We start from the raw sequence: 19,852 nt of genomic DNA, 5'->3' as shown, positions 1-19,852 counted from the left end.
ATGTTTTTAAATAAAGCACTGTAGTCAGAAAATGCAGTGTCAAGACCCACTGAATGAAACAGCTGCTGCCTTCAGGGGGCTCTCGGTCACAAGTAGAGAAGAAAATATGTTAGTGGGTGATTACCCTGCAACACAAGAGGTGCTAGAAGGGAGATTGGTATCAGATGCCACAGGGACGCACGTAGAGGCTCACTCAGCTCTCCGCAGTCGTGCTGTGGAGTTAGAAGCTAGGTTTGGAAAAGTGTTTTCTAGACGGAGAGGTACATGGTGTTCTAGGCAGGAGGAGTAGTCCTTGCAGTGCATGGGCTCCAAGTGGGTAACTCTGGTGTGGCTGCTCAAAGACCATATTTATGTTTGGGAGTATCCGGGGGTGAGGCTGCAACGTCACACTAGGGACAAGTTGTGAGGATCGTTGTGTGTGGTGCCTAGGAGGTTAGACGCGAGTGTCAGATGCTGGGGAGCCCTACGTAGATTTTAATGATGACCTCTTTGCAAGTTGCTGGAAGGATACAGCAAAGATCTGCCGAATACCTGCCATGTTCCAGGTGCTGCCCCCTGCGCCGCAAGCACAGCCCTACACGGAGACAGAAATGGCCACAGGCCTTGCTGTCCAGTGGAGGAGAAGGGCACTGTCACCATTACACACACGACTTTGTTGTCCAGTTCTGAAGATGCTCTGTAGGAAAAGCACTGGGTCCACGGAGGTCGAGAACTGCGGCATAACCCGACGTTAAGGGTTGGGGAAGCTTCCTGAGAAAGCGGCCTGTCCACTCATCTTGGAGGAAGAGCCGCCTGATGGCAGGGCCTGCAGAGGGTGGTCTCGGGAGTGCGAGCGTCCTGGTGCACGTTCTCGGCTCCTTAAGACGATTTCCTAGCAGGAGGATCCAAGAGCCGTTGATTCCAGAGCGTTGGTACACATTGCCAAGTCGCCCTCCCCTGGACCGCCCCCGCTGCAGGTGCCCGAGAGCGCTGTCTCCCCTCTCACCGTGTGCACACGGCCTTCATTGCCAGCAGAGCGGTCTGTCCGGCACATAGCTCTTCGGACTGCTGGTGAGGCTCGCGCTCTTCCGAATATTCCTTACGCGTGTGTGCCGTTGGCTTTGTGAACTCTTTGTTCGTCTTTTAACTTCAACGATTTATCTTTAAGATAAACATTTAGTGTGATGTATGGCTTCAGTGTCATACCTTTTTATTTCAGGGTTATAGGAGCATTTTGATTACATTCTTTGATTTTTATGGTCTTACTTTTTAGGAATCCAAACCTTTAATCCATTTGGGACATATTTTGGTATAAAGTCTCACCTGAAGATCTAATCTCATTTTCCCCCCAAATGGTTACTTTCCCAATGTATTTGTTGAGTAATCCTTGCTTTCCCTCTCTGATTTGAAATGCCACCTTTATCTCATCACTTCCCAGGCGTGTTTTATTTTCTCCAGATTCTTTATTCTGCTTGGTGCACTAACTCTCTTCTCTCGCCTCAGGGACCCGTTCTTTTTCTTACTGCATTGCTCTCGTGCTTTCTTTTAATATTGGATAGGACAGATTCCCTTCATTTCTCTTATTTCATGCATTGTTCAAGAGTGTACTTTAAGTAAATTGTCATCTTTGTAATTTTAAAATTTCCTTCATAGAACACTGTTTCTCACCAGTGACTCCAGCTTTTGATCATTCAACCAGTTATTTTCCCTGTATGGTAAATATTTGGTAGCAGTTGTGTCTAGAATTTTTCGATTATTGTACTTATATACCATTTATAAAAGAGCTATTTATTTTTGTCTATTTTTCTTATATCTAGCCACTGAACTGTGTCCTATTAGTGCAGAGCTGATTGTTTTAGACATCATAGGTAGTCCCATATATTGTAATCCGCTGGCAATAAGTGGTAAACAGGGAAATAACCAAACTATAAGTACATAGTTGAGTGAATGAAATAAGCATCCCCCCAGCCCAAATGCATGCGCCCTGTATATCTCCCTAAGAATACACAGTTGGTAACAGACTTATTTTTAAATGTGAACGCCTCCAGGAGAATTAAACCGTGTACTCCTTGTTCAGTAACTTGATTCCTAGCTGAGTGTTGCATAACTTGAAATCACTTTTTATGAGGGTGAATTAGGGAAGAGACTAGGAATTTTATGGCGATGGCAGGCTAGGAGAGTATTTTGTTAAACACTCACTATGGTAGGAACTCTGTTACTCGTCCAATACAACGAACCGTTGTATTCAATAGTAACTCCTGTGAGAGTGTTATCCTTATTCCACAGTAAAGCGAGTCCAGACAGATAGTTTTAAGTAGCTTTTTCAGGATTTGAAGTCACGTAGTTTGAGTCCAGAACCCAACTGCTAAGCACTGTGCTGTATTGCCAAGAAAGCAGACGTGTCATAGGGCAGAAGTCGTCCGCGGATTTTGTTTTTCCTTTATTGTTTCTGAAATCAGGAATCCCGATAATTTCTTCTAAATCAAGGTCGCCTTTTGCCATCAGTAACGTCTTAGACTTACAGAGATAAAATGAAAGGTCTTGAGTCCTAAAGGCAGGACTGGTGTAGTAGCAAACGACAAAAGCACGAGATGGGAGAGTGTTTCTCAGGGGACAGCCCGCAGATTTTGTTGCTGGGCTTGGGGCTGTGGCTCCAGCAATTACATCCTGAGAGCCACCGTTGGCGATTTGTTCTTCAGGAATGAGGGGAACTACTGACACGTAGCACAGTCACAGGGATTATGCTGAGCCTGTGAGGCCATACCTAGGGAACGAAGAACTATATCAATCAGTTTACGTGAAATTCTAGAGGAGGCGAGACTAATCTGAGGCTTAAGGAAGGAAGAAAGGAAGGAAGGAAGGAAGGAAGGAAGGAAGGAAGGAAGGAAGGAAGGAAGGAAGAAAAAGAAAGAAAGAAAGAAAGAAAGAAAGAAAGAAAGAAAGAAAGAAAGAAAGAAAGAAAGAAAAGAAAAGAAAAGAAAAGAAAAGAAAAGAAAAGAAAAGAAAAGAAAAGAAAAGAAAAGAAAGGAAGAAAAATGAGACGGTGGTTGCCTCTGAGTGAGGAGAGGGAGAATGGGAAGGACAGGGAGCTTCCTGCAGTGAAAGGTTCGGTTCGGTGACATAGTGACAGAGCATGGGTTACAGCGGGTGTATCCACTTGTGACAGCGGTACCGTGAGGATTTGCCCGTTCCCATGGGCATGAATTTTACTTTAAAAAACTGTGGATAAGAGCGTTGAGTGGAGTTGTGAGGGCGGGAGGAGATGAGGATGTTGACGACGGACGCAAGCGGGGGACGGGCTCGTAAGGGCGTGTTACTGGCTCCGTGTCCGCACCCGGGAGCCTTTACCAGCCAGGACCGGCTCGCGGGTCTGCAAGGCCCCGCGCCCCCGGGGGGCCCGGCAGCAGCACCGAGGCCGAGCCAACCCATCCGGCCGCCAGCTCCCCGTGTCTGTGTTTCTGATTCCCACACGGGGGGAGGAAGGGAAGGAAGACCGCCTCGGAGCAGGTCTCAAGGCATCTGATGAACTTACTCTGCGAACACAGAGCCCTCAGTGTTTCGGTGGAGAAGAGCAGGAGCGCCAGGCCCGGTGCGCACGAGCGGCTCTCGTCCGTGGCGTAGCCGCCGTGCCCGCGTCGGGGGGCAGCCGTCCCGACCAGCGAGTCTGCCAGCCGCCCCGCCCCGGGTGCCGCTGCCGAGGCTTCCGGGCTCTGGCAAGTTCTCCAGCCCCTCCAGCCTCTGCTGCCTGCGGCACCCTGAGGACTCACACCCCAAGGTGGACGGACTCACCCCTGCCTGGAAGGAAGGCCCTTGCTTTTAGAGGGACCCATGACCTAAAAAGTGAAACAAAATAAAACGATGGGTTTGAGAGGGAAAGCAGGTGACACAGCAGTGAAAAGCCAAACTTCTTATCCAGCTGGAGCCTATAAACTTGACATACGCCCTTTTACCTGAAAATAGCTTATTCTGGAGACATGTGGGAATTTGGATAGTGACCAGTGAGGAAGAGGGACAGTGACTGTGACTGTGACACAAAACTGCAGACCAGAGGTCGCTTTCCCGGGGGGCAGGGGCCCACACACTTACACTTGGGGTGAAGCGGCCAAAAAGTTTTGTGGGCAATTTACCTCGTCACTGGCAGAAAGACCCTAAATGAAAACGGGACCAGGGACCTCCCAGAGTTTAGACAGGAACAGCTTGGGCAGGAAGGACACGGATCTGAACCAGGCCCTTGAGAAGGAGCACCCCCAGCGAGGGCCAGCAGTAAGACCCACAGGAAGGCACACTTGGGGGCACGGAAGGTTCGCGTTGGGGTGTTATAGGAGGTGAGATGCGGTGCCCTCGATGAGGCAAGAGCTTTGGCTGCCTGACATTTTTAAGCAGGGAGAGGATGGCAGGAGAGTAAATGTGAGGAACATGATTGATGAAAAGACCTTCTTGGACCTCACTTCCAAATTATTTGAACTAATTAATTAAAAGTTTTAATTCAGGGGCGCCTGTGTGGCTCAGTCAGTTAAGCGTCCGACTTCAGCCCAGGTCACGATCTCACGGTCCGTGAGTTCGAGCCCTGCGTCGGGCTCTGGGCTGACGGCTCGGAGCCTGGAGCCTGCTTCCGATTCTGTGTCTCCCTCTCTTTCTGCCCCTCCCCCGTTCATGCTCTGTCTCAAAAGTAAAATAAACGTTAAAACAAAAATTAAAAAAAAAAGTTATAATTCAAACCCATTTGCTGCCAAACGCCTGGAGCCTTCCTTGCACTTTGTATTCCTTTCTGGCTTACACGTAAGGCAGCCTTCACCTGTCGCTGATGAGTTACACTCGCAAACTGACGTACGAGTACATTCAAACGGAGAGCGTGGTGAGTGGAAACCTTGCAGAAACACTGACGCCATCTGAAACCGCCTCGTGGCGGTGTTTCTTGGGCTCCTGTAGATGCCCCTGTCATGGCAGCAGCCCAGTTCTGACCGTGGGTTTGCAGAGGGAGAGGGAGAAACACAGGGTGACTTGCAAGGATCCCCGGTTACTCCTCTGCCTGCTCCTGCCAGTGAGATTCGCCGAGAGAGAAGCAGGGACGTGCTTTCCACCGGGCTCCCTGAGACCAGCCAGTTAAAGTGCTGTGTTGGAGGTGTGCCCGGGTGACGTGGCCATGCACACACTTGTGTGGACTTTAGTAGAGCAGAGGAGGTGGACGGCTCACGGCAGAGTCGTGTGCACAACTGACGAAGCCTACGGCGGGGTCCGGTGTCACCGGAGCCATAAATGGGTCACTCTGGGTGGTTTTTCTAGCACCTCAGGGCCTCGTGCCCCTAGAGTTGCAAACTTTGTTCCCGTAATGTTTGCCGTATCTTCGTGGCCGGGAATGAGTGTGTTTTGTATCCCAACCGCTTACACGGTGACGTACAGTGAACCCGCCATGCTGGCAGTTTCCGTCCCAATGGAGTCGGCACCAGCTGTTTGAACGCTGTGGGTGGATTCCTAATTCCTCCCACGTGGACCCACAAGGAGTGACTCCTGCCACTCTCTTGTTTCCCCTGAGGACGGGGGAGTCCTTTTTGCTGCGTACACATCTCTGTGTATTGGAGTGATATACTGGTTTCACATGCCTCCCAGTTATGGGTCTGTCTAAATGGTATTTTCCTTAAGGAGAAGCACCAGTTTGGACAGCAGACAAGTCTTTTGTCTATAACACACCGCTCTTTCGTGCTAACAGAGAACAGTCCCTTGCCAGGCACCATCAAATCCTCATAAAAACAGCGGAGAACTTGGGGCGCCCGGGTGGCTCAGTCGGTTGAGCGTAGGCTCAGGTCACGATCTTGGCAGTTTGTGAGTCCGAGCCCAGCGTCGGGCTCTGTGCTGACAGCTCGGGGCCCGGAGCCTGTTTCGGATTCTGTGTCTCCCTCTCTCTCTGCTCCTCCCCTGCTCACACTCTGTCTCTCTCTTAAGAATAAAAATAAAAATTACAAAAACAAAAAACGGAGAACTCGGCATCCCCGAATGGCCCGAAGGAAGCTGTACTTTATCTGTGTCAGGCCGTGAGCAGAGAACCTGACGGGAGCCAAGCACCTAGTACACTGGCGTGAAATTAATGGGTTAAGCCACTCCTGGTGTGTGCTCAGTTTTCATTTTCCTTATTAGGTATTTTTAATTTACCAAATAATTGACTTGTAACAAGTGAAACAGCACCAACACAAATGAAGAAAAAGATCACATCTCACACCCACGAATTATCGTTCACAGCTCCGTATGTACCACACCTTCGTACAGGAACGAGAGCGTGTGTCCCTCGTCGCTGTTTATGGAAGGGAAGGGATGTAATACTATACACATGATTCTGTAATTTGCTTTTATCCTTTAGATCGGTAGATAAAGATCAAATTATTCATCTGAGTAAGTGCACAGCATATAGCGGTGTGATATTCACCGTTCATAGTTTATTCACCGTTTCCCTTAGACATGGACGTTTCTTTGCCTCTACAGATGGTGCTGTGTTAACTATCCCTGCACATGAAAAATATCTGTGCTCACAATGACACGAATCCAAGCGGTAGAGGAAAAGAAGATAGTAAGGAAGTATTGATCCATCTCACTATTTTTCCCAAGTCAGAACATACTTGGAAGCAGCACTTAATGCATATTTGTTGAATGAAAGAATAAATCCTGAATTTTTCATCTCCGTATTTTTAAATTATCAAGTAGAGTCCACTTAAATGGCACCATTTCATAAACCGAATACGTCTTAAACTTGCATTGTAATTCCACTTTGAAAAGGCTTACAAGAAGAAATTATAAATTATGGGGCCAATCTGGTATATTTGTTTGAAATACTTTGTCAATTTTGCCCAGTGACAAATGGACTTTTTGTGTTTGGGAAGGTTTTTTAACAGCTCGGTAAAATTTACATAAACCTTTATTAAGAAGCGTGGGATTTAAATTCATACCATGCCTCAATATTTATTACGTGGTATATTAAAACGCTTTTTTAAACCTCCAGCAAGAAGTTCCCACCTGGCCACTGATACATTTAAATGGTAAAGGAAGTGGCTCTCGTGAACACCTGTGACAGCCGTTCACTGTGACAGTCAGGCTCCCACCTGTAGACTGTCCCCGCTACTTCCAGGAATTCTGGCTTTGAGCCCCCACTTCATCCACTTTGTGAGTTAGCAGGATGAACACCACCACCAGGCCTTCTGACACCGTCAGGACAGACAGGGGGAACTAGCAGGCTCGGGGGGCGGGGCGGGGGATCCGGTGCGCGAGGGGCTTCAGTGATTTATGGTTACTTTAGCCCCAACGTGTTTCCCAGTTTTCCTGAGCTTTGTAGAAGACGCATAGCAGTGACTTCAAACAAAAGTTATTTCTTCCAAATTATCGAAACTATGAATTAGGCTAGTAATAATAGAAAGGTTAGCAGCAGATACTCCCCATGATCTCCACGGATCATGCATCGTAGTAGAATTTGTTCTAAAAACCTCTGCAGTTGAACAAGGATGAAGGGGAAAAAATCTTAACTTGGTTGTGAATTTGCTGTTTTGCAATTCAGTTTGTTACAGAAATGTTAACCTAATTTCATAATAGAAACAGGGGATATAAATACCTCATTTCATGAGCAGCTTATTTTGTTCATTAAAATAAAACCTGTTTACACTTTAAATACATGCTAGATTCAGGGACTAGCTCCATAGAGAAGTTTCTCTTTTCTTTCTTTCTCTCTCTCTCTCTTTTTATTTTTGTCCTCCAAATTGACCCTGTATCTAGCTACAGAAGAGGCCCATTTTTTTCATGGCTCCTAGAAGGTCCGGCCTATGACATCACAACCCTGGACACCACGCACATGATTCTGCAAGGGGAGAAGACCCTGCCTGGGGCCCGTAGTTGGAGACTTTTCCCCCTAATGTTTGCTATATGTATTTAGCCTATAATTGAATACACAGCCATGTTGCTGTGCTGCAGATTGCCTACGTGGGAGTCAGGATGCATAGTTAATGCCTGATTTAAAAAGAAAAATGGATGCAGTGACATGTGGGCAATTTTAGGAAAGTGTGTTCCGTGTAAATTCAAATAAAGGTTTGGGAGAAACTCGTTTTTCTCTTTCTTCGTGAAGACGTGATGTTTCACAGCAGGAATTGTTGTAGATCCATATTTATTAAGTGATGAGTAGTTGTTTTTTTCCTTTGCACTTTTAATGACAAATTCAAATGGCAGCAGAGAAAAGAATCCCTCCTTACTTTGGAGCACACCCCTTCCTTCCCTCCTTTATCCCTCTCGAATAAAAAGCCCCTAAAAGGCTTTGTCTAAAAGAGAAAAACATGTGGTTTAGTTACCGGAGGAAAGAAAGCCAGCAGAAATGTTCTCTGGATTTCTGCCCGTGAAGCAAGGTGAAAACAGAAGCATTCACATTTAGTGAAATGTGTGTTAATTGGAGAGGACTGGTAGCGCGGTTTAAGGGAGCATCATGTACTCCCTCCAAGTGGAAAGGCGGGAAGCTGAGTGTACCGCCCACTGGCCCTTGGCCTAGTTCTTTGCAGGACCCCCTGGGACCCCTGGGAGCTCTGAGGAAACTGTCCCTAAAGCACATATACTCTCTAACAGTAAAGCAAGTGAAGTGTTCTGTGTGCCTTGTATTTTTGCCTGTGTGTTTTCTTGACTTCTGCCTTTTGAACCTACAGATAAATGACATCCAGAACATTACATCGGCCCGTTTAGGCTCGGTGCGTCAGTGTGTGCAGTGCTCTTTCTGTTTAGCTGGAGTTCTTGAGGAAATTTGTTCAGTGCTCGATGTTGCTATTGCCAAAAAGACTTCAGGATGCAGGTCAAATTCTATAGAAGCCTTTATATTTTCTAAGGAAAAGCCTTGAACTGTGTGTAACTGCTACCAGATGAGGGTACTGTGCGTGTTGGGTGCCTGGTCCCGGCCCAGTTAACACGTGGGGGGGGGGGGGGGGGGCAGAGCAAGCTGAGAAAATCAGTGTGTTCACCTCGTGTCTCCCCTTATTCAGGAATCGAAAGTTTTACGTTTTCTAAAGAAAGTAGGTAAGGCTTTTACTAACTTTGAGATTTAGGGGAATTAAGAAATGACAGTTTTCACGTATCGGTTGAGTACCTGGTCACCGACTTGACTCTTCTGGGGTTGGTGCTCCAGACACAGACTCTCTTAGTGCTTCTTCTGTCCTCAGATGGTCCCTTGTCCTTTTCCCTCCTGCTGGCTGACACGAAACACCCCCATTTTCATTTCTTCCAACGGAAGTCGTCTCTGCTACTTTCTTGAAGGTCAAGCCATTTTCTTCTCTCTTTCTTTCTTGTCCTTTTATCTCCCTCCAAGTAACTCCGAGTTTGCTTTTAATAAAGATGCGCACAACTGCACATTCTTAACCAAATCGGGGCTTTCATTTCAGATAAATGATTCCTCTAATCTTGCCACTTACCCTCTTAAGTAGTCAGATTCTTTTTCTTTTGACCATTTTTAAACCATCAACCAAAATAAAATATGTGATAGATGAAGTTTAATGTGTTGAGGGTAAGGGACATGAGTTACTTTGTCACCATTAATCTTTTTCATTGACATTTCAAGTACTTTTACTTGTTTTTTCTTTTTTTTTTTTTAATCCAAGCCAAAAGTAAAACTTAAAGATGATTTATCCCTATTGCTGTTTTTTCTTTCTTTACAACTTGTATGAATCGAACAGGACCCTGCAGACGAACAGGAAGTCAGTTTCGGGGTGTTCTGCTTCAGCAATAGTAGCTACTCCACATCAGCGAGTTGGAAATTGCATAGTAACTGAAGAAACAGACCTCCTGTTAATCTGGTTTCGAGAATCGAGACGCACGGTGTGTCACACGTTCTGCCGTGGAAGTTAATGGCATCGGAGGAGGTTGTCTTAGTGGAAGCACGACACCATAGATTTCCTTCCCCTGTCTACTCTATGCACCCATAGATTTAGGGGAGAATACCAGAGAATCCCTTTTGCTTTTGCTGTTGTTCAGAATCACGTGCAAGGGATATAATTTCCAGAATATTTCTGTGTGATCTGAAGACATGTGAAAGAATAGACCTCGAAAGGAAAAACGTAAGGCAATAAGTATTTTGGCCAAAAAAATCACTAAAGAAACGGAGGTAACAGTTATTAGTAATTCAGTTAAGTCTGCATCGTGCGTACACTTACCTCAGCAGCCAGGTATCGATGCTTATACTTACTGAATCTAACGCTCATACGCTGTGCGAAAACAAGGTGACGCATAATGAGCAATAAAAAAAAAAAAAAAACCAAAAGAAATATTCCTAGATCTCCCAACTGGCTCTGAGTAAATGAGATGTGCTGCAGTTCAGGGAAAGGAAACAACGTGGAGTTGTCTAAAGAATTATATGAAGATAATGGAGAGTTTATATATATATGTTCTTTATTGATCATTCACAGAACTTCGGGTTTTCTAGCTAGATTGACAGCTGAGTTATTTGCCCATCCCTAGTGACTGACAACAGGTAATGGAAAGGCTTTTACCATGATATAACAGCACAGAATATTTCCTAATTTACGACTGCCGTTCTCATCAAAAGGACCCCAGCAAAAAACACGAGATTTATCACTTCAATTACTGGAATTTCACATTTCGTTTAGGGAGACATGTTTCTGTAATGTGACAGGCTTTACAGATCTTGAACTTCTTCAGACATTGCAGCTATCAGGGTAATCGGAGAGAGAGATAAATGAAAACAGTTGTTATACTTTTATAACTTTTGATGGCGTCTACTGGCAAGAAACGAAACAGACCATCAATGGTGGTCTTGGCTGTGTCCTATGTATTTTCAAAAGCTTTTGTTGTTGTCGTCAGATTAAAAAAAAAAAAAAAACAGAAACGAAAGCTTTTAAATATGAAAGTGGAGAGGAACTAGATTTAAACCATTAAAATATTATAATTTTAAATGGAATTTTTTGGTATTATGATTTTGAGTGGTGCCAGAAAGCCCATACAAGGAAAAATATTACTAGAAGCCATGTATTTATGAACATTAAAATGATGGACGTTTATTCGCTTCAACATACAGAGCAAGAGGTCTGTTCTGTGAGTCAAAACCTTTGTCTTTTCCTGGTTAACCTACTTGATAGCTAGAATCTTGGTTTTCTCATTTTATTTGGGACTGATTTCTAACTTCTTAAATTTTCTTAAATTAGTTACTTAAAATACCTGGTTGGGGCGCCTGGGTGGCTCAGTCGGTTGAGCGTCCGACTTCGGCTCAGATCGAGATCTCACGGTTCGTGGGTTCGAGCCCCGCGTCGGGCTCTGTGCTGACAGCTCGGCGCCTAGAGAGAGCCTGCTTCGGATTCTGTGTCTCCCTCTCTTTCTCTGTCCCTCCCCCGCTTGCATTCTGTCTCTCTCTGTCTCTCAAAAATGAATAAACATTAAAAACAATTTTTTTAAATACCTGGTGACAGGTGTTCTTTTGAACTCAAAGCACTAAGTAGTTTTAACTAATTTCAGTATTAGAATCATCACAATGATCACTACTACCTCCGTTGTTAACGTTACTTCTGCTGTGATAGGACGGAGGAGAGGGTACGTTTCTGATGCAGGACATCACTGCATTGGGGCCATACTGAACCCTGTGAACTGCCCTGACTCCGATGCTGTTTGGAATGATAGCTGTTATGTGGCAGTGAGGTTTAATGGCACGGTAAAATTAATAATGTGCTGTATTAATCTCCAACCTGTCCCACCAAAGATATGGAGTTTAAGATAAGGATATTGGTTCAACCAAATCGGTTATAATTTTCATCCTGCGAGTTTTCCCTTGGTCTCGTTATGATCAGATCACGTTTTTGTCTTCTGTGTCTGATTCTCTGCCCTAGAATGACGTTACCTTTCTTTGACCCTAGCCTCGGTGCGTATTTCTTTTCCGCTCGGAACCCTTCGTCTCTTAGTACTCTGCTCCAGCCACACTGGCTTCCTTGCTCTTTCTCAGACATGACAAGCATGCTCTGCCCTCAGGGCCTTTGCACTTACTATTCCTCCCGTACACAGCCATGTGGCTGCCCCTTCTACTTTCAGTCTTTGCTAATGTCACCTTTTCATCCAGGCCTTTTCTGAATGCCGTATTTAAAACCGCAGCCTTCCCTAACCCCACCATCCCCACACGGTCCACATGATGCCATTCCTGCAGGTGCCGAATCAGAGATTGCTGCATAATGCTTCATCACATCTGTATTTGGGCTATCAGTAAATGCTCGTGGCTCATCTTCAGATATATCTGAAATCATCTGAAACACTTGTTGTTTTACTTATTTAATTTGTGTTATTTTCCTCTCCTAGGGGAGAAGCCTCATAAGGACAGGGTTATTCACTGCTGCGTCCCCCTTATCCCAGAAAAGCACCTGGCACTTCCTATGTGTTTAACAGTTCAGATGATTAAAGGAACAGAGGAAGATATGGCATTACGAATAATCCAGCAAAAGGTCCACTGAGCGAAGTGTAATCAGACTCAAAGACAATGGTGTAAATACAGTTGAGGTGGGAGCATTTGACCCATAGCAGTCCATGGTAAATCGAGAAGAAGAAAAATCAAGTGTAGCATTTGAACAATGTAATTAATAAGATGAGATTAACAAACATATTTAACTTGGCATCATTAAACACAGCATTGACTTTATGATCAAGGTTCCGTGGAAAATGTATGGAACTTGTAATTAGCTTTGAAGGAAATTTTAGTAAATTTAAAAAACCAGGAATTACCAAGTCATACTCTTACTGCAATATGATAACAATAGAAGTTTAAGCGGAAAAAAGTAACAATCACCCGTAAATATTAAAATACTTTACTATATAACAGGGAAAAAACAAGTAAGTCAAGAATATAGTGGCAGACTATTTGAAAAGGAATAAAAAATAGAATGTCAGAACCTGTAGAAGCTGACTGAAGCTGAACTCAGAAACGCACTCTTAAATGCTTTCATAAATGTTTTTGTTTCTTCATTGAATTCATTCATTTGTTGAATTTCATTCAAAACGAATTTCATTATTATTTCATTCATTTCATTTCCTTCATTCAGAAAGGTGTAAAAGTAAACTGAATTATTTAGAACAATCCAAAGATTTCATTACAGAAAAGGAGTAATAAAATAATTCAGTAAAAGCAGTAATCAGTGACCTAACAAAGCAGAAAAATGGAAATTAATAAATTCAGGATCTCTCAGATAGAAATGAGGCAAACCTGAAAAATCAAGAAAAAAATTCCAAATGAAAAATTTGTTACAACAATTGATTAAAAGAGGAGAGTGATTTAAAGAAAATAAGCTGTATAATAACGTAAGGTTGACAGGGTTTGAAAATGTCAACAAATGTACAAAAATAAATAGAGACCTGTTTCTTTTTCTTTCTTTTTTCTTTTCTTTTTTTTTTTTTTTTTGGTGTTCTAGAAAGTTTTATGACATAGGAATTGCAGGTTTTGCAACTTTGAAAACTTTAAATTTTTTGAGCCTCTGGTCTTCTACAAAACACTCCTATATAATAATTCTTACATGCCCTCCATGCCTTGTCACTTCCCAGTCTCGGAAACCTCCCAGAATAGAGACCTAAGGTCTTCAATAAAACGTAGCAAATACAATAATCTATTCACATACACTTAAAAATCTGTAGCATATTAGATAATCCCTCAATGACATCAGTAGGTTAAATTCAAAAGTCAAGTGATTATCTTGATGAAAGGATAAAGGATACAAGAGACATTTGATATAAACCCATTTTCTAATGAGAAAAAAATGAATGAAGGCAATAGATGGTGTTTTTGTTTTGTTTTGTTTTTTTTTTAACATTTATTTATTTTTGAGACAGAGAGAGACAGAGCATGAACGGGGGAGGGGCAGAGAGAGAGGGAGACACAGAATCTGAAACAGGCTCCAGGCTCTGAGCTGTCAGCACAGAGCCTGACGCGGGGCTCGAACTCATGGACCGTGAGATCATGACCTGAGCCGAAGTCAGCCGCTTAACCGACTGAGCCACCCAGGCGCCCCATAGATGGTGTTTTTATATTTTCTTTATCCAATAAAAAAAAATGTGAGGCAGCTTACACAAAATGCATAAACACTACACAACACATAGAATAAAATCCAGTACTATATCATAAAGGTAAGATTTTTGGAAAGTTAAGGGACATGGCCAGTGATGAGAAACTGACTGCCTGTACTTAGGGCTGACCGACAGGGTCAGTCAGAAGTGCATCATGTAGAACCTTCCCCTCAAAATCAGGATCGAAACAAGATTGCATGTGACCACCACTGTTATTTTAAATAGCTCTGGCAGTTCTGGTTAATAAAAAATAAAATTAGGGACGCCTGGGTGGCTCAGTCAGTTGAGCATCTGACTTGGGCTCAGGTCATGTCTCACAGTTTGTGGGTTTGAGCCCTGCATCAGGCTCTGTGCTGACAGCTCGGAGCCAGGAGCCCACTTCGGATTCTGTGTGTCTCTCTCTGCCTCTCTGCCCCTCCCCTGTTCATTCTCTCTCTCTCTCTCAAATAAACATTAAAAAAAATTAAAACAATAACATTAAAAATAAAATTAAAACTAAAGTAGGTATAGAAAGAGTCTCGAGGGGCGCCTGGGTGGCGCAGTCGGTTAAGCGTCCGACTTCAGCCAGGTCACGATCTCGCGGTCCGTGAGTTCGAGCCCCGCGTCAGGCTCTGGGCTGATGGCTCGGAGCCTGGAGCCTGTTTCCGATTCTGTGTCTCCCTCTCTCTCTGTCCCTCCCCCGTTCATGCTCTGTCTCTCTCTGTCCCAAAAATAAATAAATAAACGTTGAAAAAAAAAAAAAAATTTAAAAAAAAAAAAAAAAAAAAAGAAAGAGTCTCGAGAGTTATTATTTTGCTCATAAATTCTACGCCTAGAAAGTTTTGTGAGAAATTTTGAAAGTATGAAATTTTGTTTGTTTTTTTATTTATGTTTAAGGTTTATTTTTGAGAAAGAGTGTAAGTGGGGGAGGGGCAGAGAGAGTGAGACAGAATCTGAAGCAGACTCTAGGCTCAGAGCTGTCAGCACAGGGCCCGATGCGGGGCTGGAACCCACAAACTGTGAGATCATGACCTGAGCCGATGTCAGATGCTCAACTGACTGAACCACCCAGGTGCCCCTAAAACTGAAATTAATAGCTCAGTAAAATGGCTGAATACAAGATTAGCATACAAAAATGAAGGACCTTCCTATATTATGGCTATAACCAGGTGTAGAGACATAATCCATTTATAATTCTAACAACAACAACAACAAAGAACACTATGACCATTTTAAAAGGTTAATTTCTATATTTGAAAAACAGTTTTGATTGATAAGAAGCTGAATTAGCAAAATGTTTAATATTTTCCCAATGGGAACACAAGAGTTCTTCTTCCTAGTCTTACTTGTACTTGTAGTTCCAATAAACCCTGAGCAGAAAAACTAAAGTTATAAGATTTGCACCCAGAGTTGTAGTAATTAAAACAGTGTGCCATGGATGGAGGATGACAGTGTGACTGTCATTACTGAGTGTTCCCTGTGTCCCAGACACTGATCTCAGAGGTGACATATTGTACATGTGATCCTTGTACCGGCCACAGGAAGTAGATATCACCTCCTTTCAAGATGAGAAAACTGAGCCTTGTCTAAGATTCACTAAATGACAAAACCATGATTCAAAGTGAAATACATCTGATATCAAAGCTCTAATAAAGTGTAACAAAGCAAGAGATCAAATAAATTAATCAACAGCAGTCTATTATGTGTAATCAATTATATATGTATGTGTATGTATATGTTCTTAATGGGGACTCACAAATCAATGTAGAAGGGGTATACTATTTAATATTTAATAAATTGTGTGAGGCTCAGGATAGCAAATAATCGATTTTATAGAGTATTATGGGACACAGTTCACAAAGATAAATGTTAATTCACTGAAGAGTTAAATATAAAATAAAGTATAAAAATTTACAGAAATAGAATTGAACAATTATCAAAATCCTGATGAGGAAACGTCCCCGAATTTTAACCAATAGAAGAAACAACAAAGGAGCAGATTGATAGATTTAGCTATATGATAAGCTAACTTTTGTATGTCCAAAGTTCCCAGAATAAAAAGGGAAGCAGAAGACTGAGAGGGGCACCTGGGGGGCTCAGTCTGTTGAGCATCTGACTCTTGATTTCAGCTCACACCATGATCTGAGGGTTCTTGGGATCAAGCCCGGTGTTGGGCATCATACTGGGGGCGTGGAGCCTGCTTGGGACTCTCTCTCCTCTCCTCTCTCTGCCCCTTCCCTTGCTCACGTGCTGTCCCTTTCTCTCTCTCAAAATAAATATAAAAAAAAAAGAGGATTGAGAAAATATCGGGGCGCCTGGGTGGCTCAGTCGAGCAGCCGACTTCGGCTCAGGTCATGATCTCGTGGTTCGTGGGTTCAAGCCCCACATCAAGCTCTGTGCTGACAGCTCAGAGCCTAGAGCCTGCTTTGGGTTCTATGTTTCCCTCTCTCTCTGCCCCTCTCCCACTCATACTCTCTCTCTCTCTCTCTCTCTCTCTCTCTCTGTCTGTCAAAATAAATAAACATTAAAAAAAAATTTTAATGAGAAAATACCTTTCATCAAATAACGCATTAACGTTTTATATTTTTTTATATAAAGAGGTCATACAAATCAACAGGAAAAACACTGCAAACAGTAAATAGCTAGGTAAAAAAGACGACAGATCAATCATAAAACAGAAAATACAACTTATAAAGAAACATCTGGAGAGGTGTTCATCATCCTAGTAATTAAACAAATGCAAACTTCATTTTCAAAAGAAAACAGCGATTGTATACTTTTTAGCACACTAACAAAAGAGAAACACGAGGACTTCGATGTAATGTGCACCTGCTGTGGATAATAGTTTTAATTGGCTTTGACTTTTTGGGAAATAACTTGACAACATGAAACAAGTACCTCAAGTTTTCTCATCCTTTGATGTAAGAAAGAGAGAGGGGGTGAAAAAGAAAAATACTTCCCCAGTGCTATTTATAAAAAGCAGCCTGAATGTCATGGGTTGGGAGAAGGATACGTAAACCCCCCGCAGTAACTTTGGATAGCGTTCAGGCATCGTCAGGGGCACGCAGGGTGGTCTGGAGTACTGCTCCCTGGTCAGGCAGACCAGGGTTGAAGTTCTGCAAATGTCAGTCGGTAGCTAGGTGGCCTGGGGCAGCAGCCTCTCCTCTAGACTTGAATTGACTCCTCCGTCAGACGGGGGTAATACTGGAATGTACTGCCTCTCAGAGTTTATGGGTAACATAGTGCATGTAAAAGTTACCACGTGGCATGCATCATGTAATAAGCCTTGAGTTATTAACTGTTAGTTTGCTATCATTAATTATTATAATTAATGGATACTAATTAATTATTATGACCAACTGATATGAATTTCACTTTTAATTATAATTAATATTATATAATTAATAATGTATCATATAGAAGTAGAATTCATAATTCATAGTAGCAAATTTTAACAACCCCTCATCTAATTGAGGGAATAAAGCAGCCAAGTAAAGCGGCTGAATTCTCGGGGTTCAGCTCCTCGGAGCCACCTCTGATTTGAGCTGCTGGCAGACGACCGCTTGCTCCTGGCCTTCACCTCCTACCTCCCAGAACAACCCGAGGTCGACTTTCTTGGGTTAATATCACTTCTAGTTTGAGAACTTTCTGGGAGGAGGAAGGTTGCAAGGTGCTAAGGCTGTGGAGTCCTAGTTGTGAAATGTCAGGCCCTCTGGCTATCGGAGCACCTGCTAGAATGCAAGCATTGCTGGTGTAGAGTAATTTATCTCCTTCTCCGGGTGGAATAGAACTGACTTTCAAATGGAAACTCTGTATTGGGTTACCTCTGTTAGCTCATTTTATGTACTACCGTTAACAGTTGGAATAGTTCGAAATTAGCTATCGTATGTAACACGCTAGTCGTTTTGGTTGTTGTTGTTGCCTGCTCTTGGTCAGTCCGCAGCAGACCCTCCGTCTGGAAAGCACTGTGCCAAATTATGGTTTTGTTTTGTTTCAGAGGTCTGATTGCGGGGAAGGAAATAAAAGAAATGGCGGGGGGGGGGGCAGGAATCTCAGACCTTCCCTCAAAATTCCTCATCTAACCTGGAAGCAAAGACTGTTGCCCAAGTGCAGTTTGTTCTGTAACAGAAGGTGTGAATGCGTGATCAAGTTTGAAAATAAAGTTTTGTTTGTGGGCTCGCGTGAGAATCGTTACCTTAAAGAAGTTAAGCCATGTGGAGGGTTTTTTTGTTTAGAATGCGTCTTCAAGAGCTCCTATCTGCGTGTCCGAAGAGAATCTAAAACCGGGCCTCTGGTTTTAGGTGTGTATTTGGAGCTCTGCGCAGGTAGGGCCGGGAGAGGTAGCGTCGCAGAAGACGCCCAGTTAGGGGCCCAGTTAGGGCTGATTGACTTACTTGTACCTAAAGTCCCTCTTTCATCTGTGTCTTTTGCTTAACCCATCCTGTACTTCTATCACGTAACCATACCGCACAGAAAACGTACGTAGAGGACATGGAAAGAAACGTACCTAGCGTTCCTGTGTTCAGCCAGGGCCGTGAAATAACGCAGCGTGGGATTCCAAGACACTGTCTCCAAGCGAGCCAGCACTTACGCGACCCGTCGTTAACCACGTTCGTTCTCCAACGTGCCATCTTTGTCCCATTTTACTTTTTATTAAACAGTCAATCGAGTGATTCTGAAAATTTCGTTTAAAGGGCGATAAACTTAAAATTCCATGTAAATGGTGTCTATTTTTAAAGGAATTATCTCAAAATAATTTCATCTCATAGGCATGCACTGTGGCAGATGTTTGCAAATCTTGGTTTAAAACTGATTGAAATATTTTAAGAAAACTGAAATGATGTCAGTGGTAAAATTTATTTTACCAAGTGCAGATGTAAGACATCAAGTTCTCAGACTGATGGCAGAATTAACAAAAAACACCATCTGGTTCAATAATTATCTGAAAATACCCATATTCTTGGATTTGTTTAATACCATTTAGTTCCCAGCTTTATTTTATCTGGGTTGGCACACCAACCAGACTAGGTTGTACAAAACGGAGACTGTTTCCATCTGATCATTTTAAAAAATGTGTGTTTGCATGAATAATGAATCTTTGAATTGTTACTAAACAAGCAAATTATTTGCGTATGTGTCACATTGGTTATCAAGTTTGCACATGTGACAGCTTCAACAGCCGTCACGTAAAATGCATAGAGCTTGTAACCATATGTTTTTGCTTGACAAAAAGCTAAAACTCAAGATCAATTTTCAATATGGAATGCACAAATTAACACTTTAAAATGCACCACAATATGTACAGCTTGGCAAAATTTGCAGAAATAGCACGTTTCTAGATATTAACTGATATCTTTGGATTCGACCTTAAGGTATTCAATCATTTTGATTAAAAGACTGATTTCTCATAAAACCACAGTCTGTTGGAGGCGCAAAGCCAATGACATTTGAGCATTCATATATTTTCATAAACTTTGAACAATGTCAGTGAGACACCTCTTCAATCTTGGCCACACAACAGCAGGGTATTCAATCTTTCTTTAGCTTAAGACAGAAAATTTGAATATCAGCACAGGGTTATAAATGTGGCAGTTCACATGGTGTGCTCCATGTTGACTTTTAAAGAGCAGATCTGTGCAATGTAGGGAACATTTCACTTTGCACTCTTGACCACCATTTCCCTCTCCCTTCCCAACCTCTCCCCGCCACTCCTCCCCCAGAGGCATTTGGGGAAAAGGGTTTATGTTCTGGTTTTGTAAAACAGTTCCTCTGAAGATTTTCTCGGGGGGGGGGGGGGCGGCGTGCAGGGGAGAGAGGGGCACTGAGCTCTTAAAAATGGCTT

The 19,852-nt window shown here is 43.1% G+C and overlaps 1 protein-coding gene across 3 annotated transcripts in view; it reads left to right on the top strand.

The window, feature by feature from the left end:
- Positions 1 to 19,852, top strand: part of ZNF407 (zinc finger protein 407) — a 456,703-nt gene that overhangs the window by 397,310 nt on the left and 39,541 nt on the right. The window contains exon 9 of one of the 3 annotated variants that reach the window (XM_058691804.1): positions 7,738 to 8,052. The exons of 1 other annotated variant lie outside the window; for it this stretch is intronic. In XM_058691804.1, the coding sequence (XP_058547787.1) occupies positions 7,738 to 7,766 (29 nt within the window). In that variant the 3' untranslated portion in view covers positions 7,767 to 8,052. Of the gene's footprint in view, positions 1 to 6,453; positions 6,639 to 7,737; positions 8,053 to 19,852 lie in introns of those variants that run through there. One more of the 3 variants, XM_058691803.1, reaches the window with a different exon arrangement.

This window comes from Neofelis nebulosa, chromosome 11 (assembly GCF_028018385.1).
Source record: "Neofelis nebulosa isolate mNeoNeb1 chromosome 11, mNeoNeb1.pri, whole genome shotgun sequence".
NCBI lineage: Eukaryota > Metazoa > Chordata > Mammalia > Carnivora > Felidae > Neofelis > Neofelis nebulosa.
This window is presented reverse-complemented; position numbering and strand designations above follow the sequence as displayed.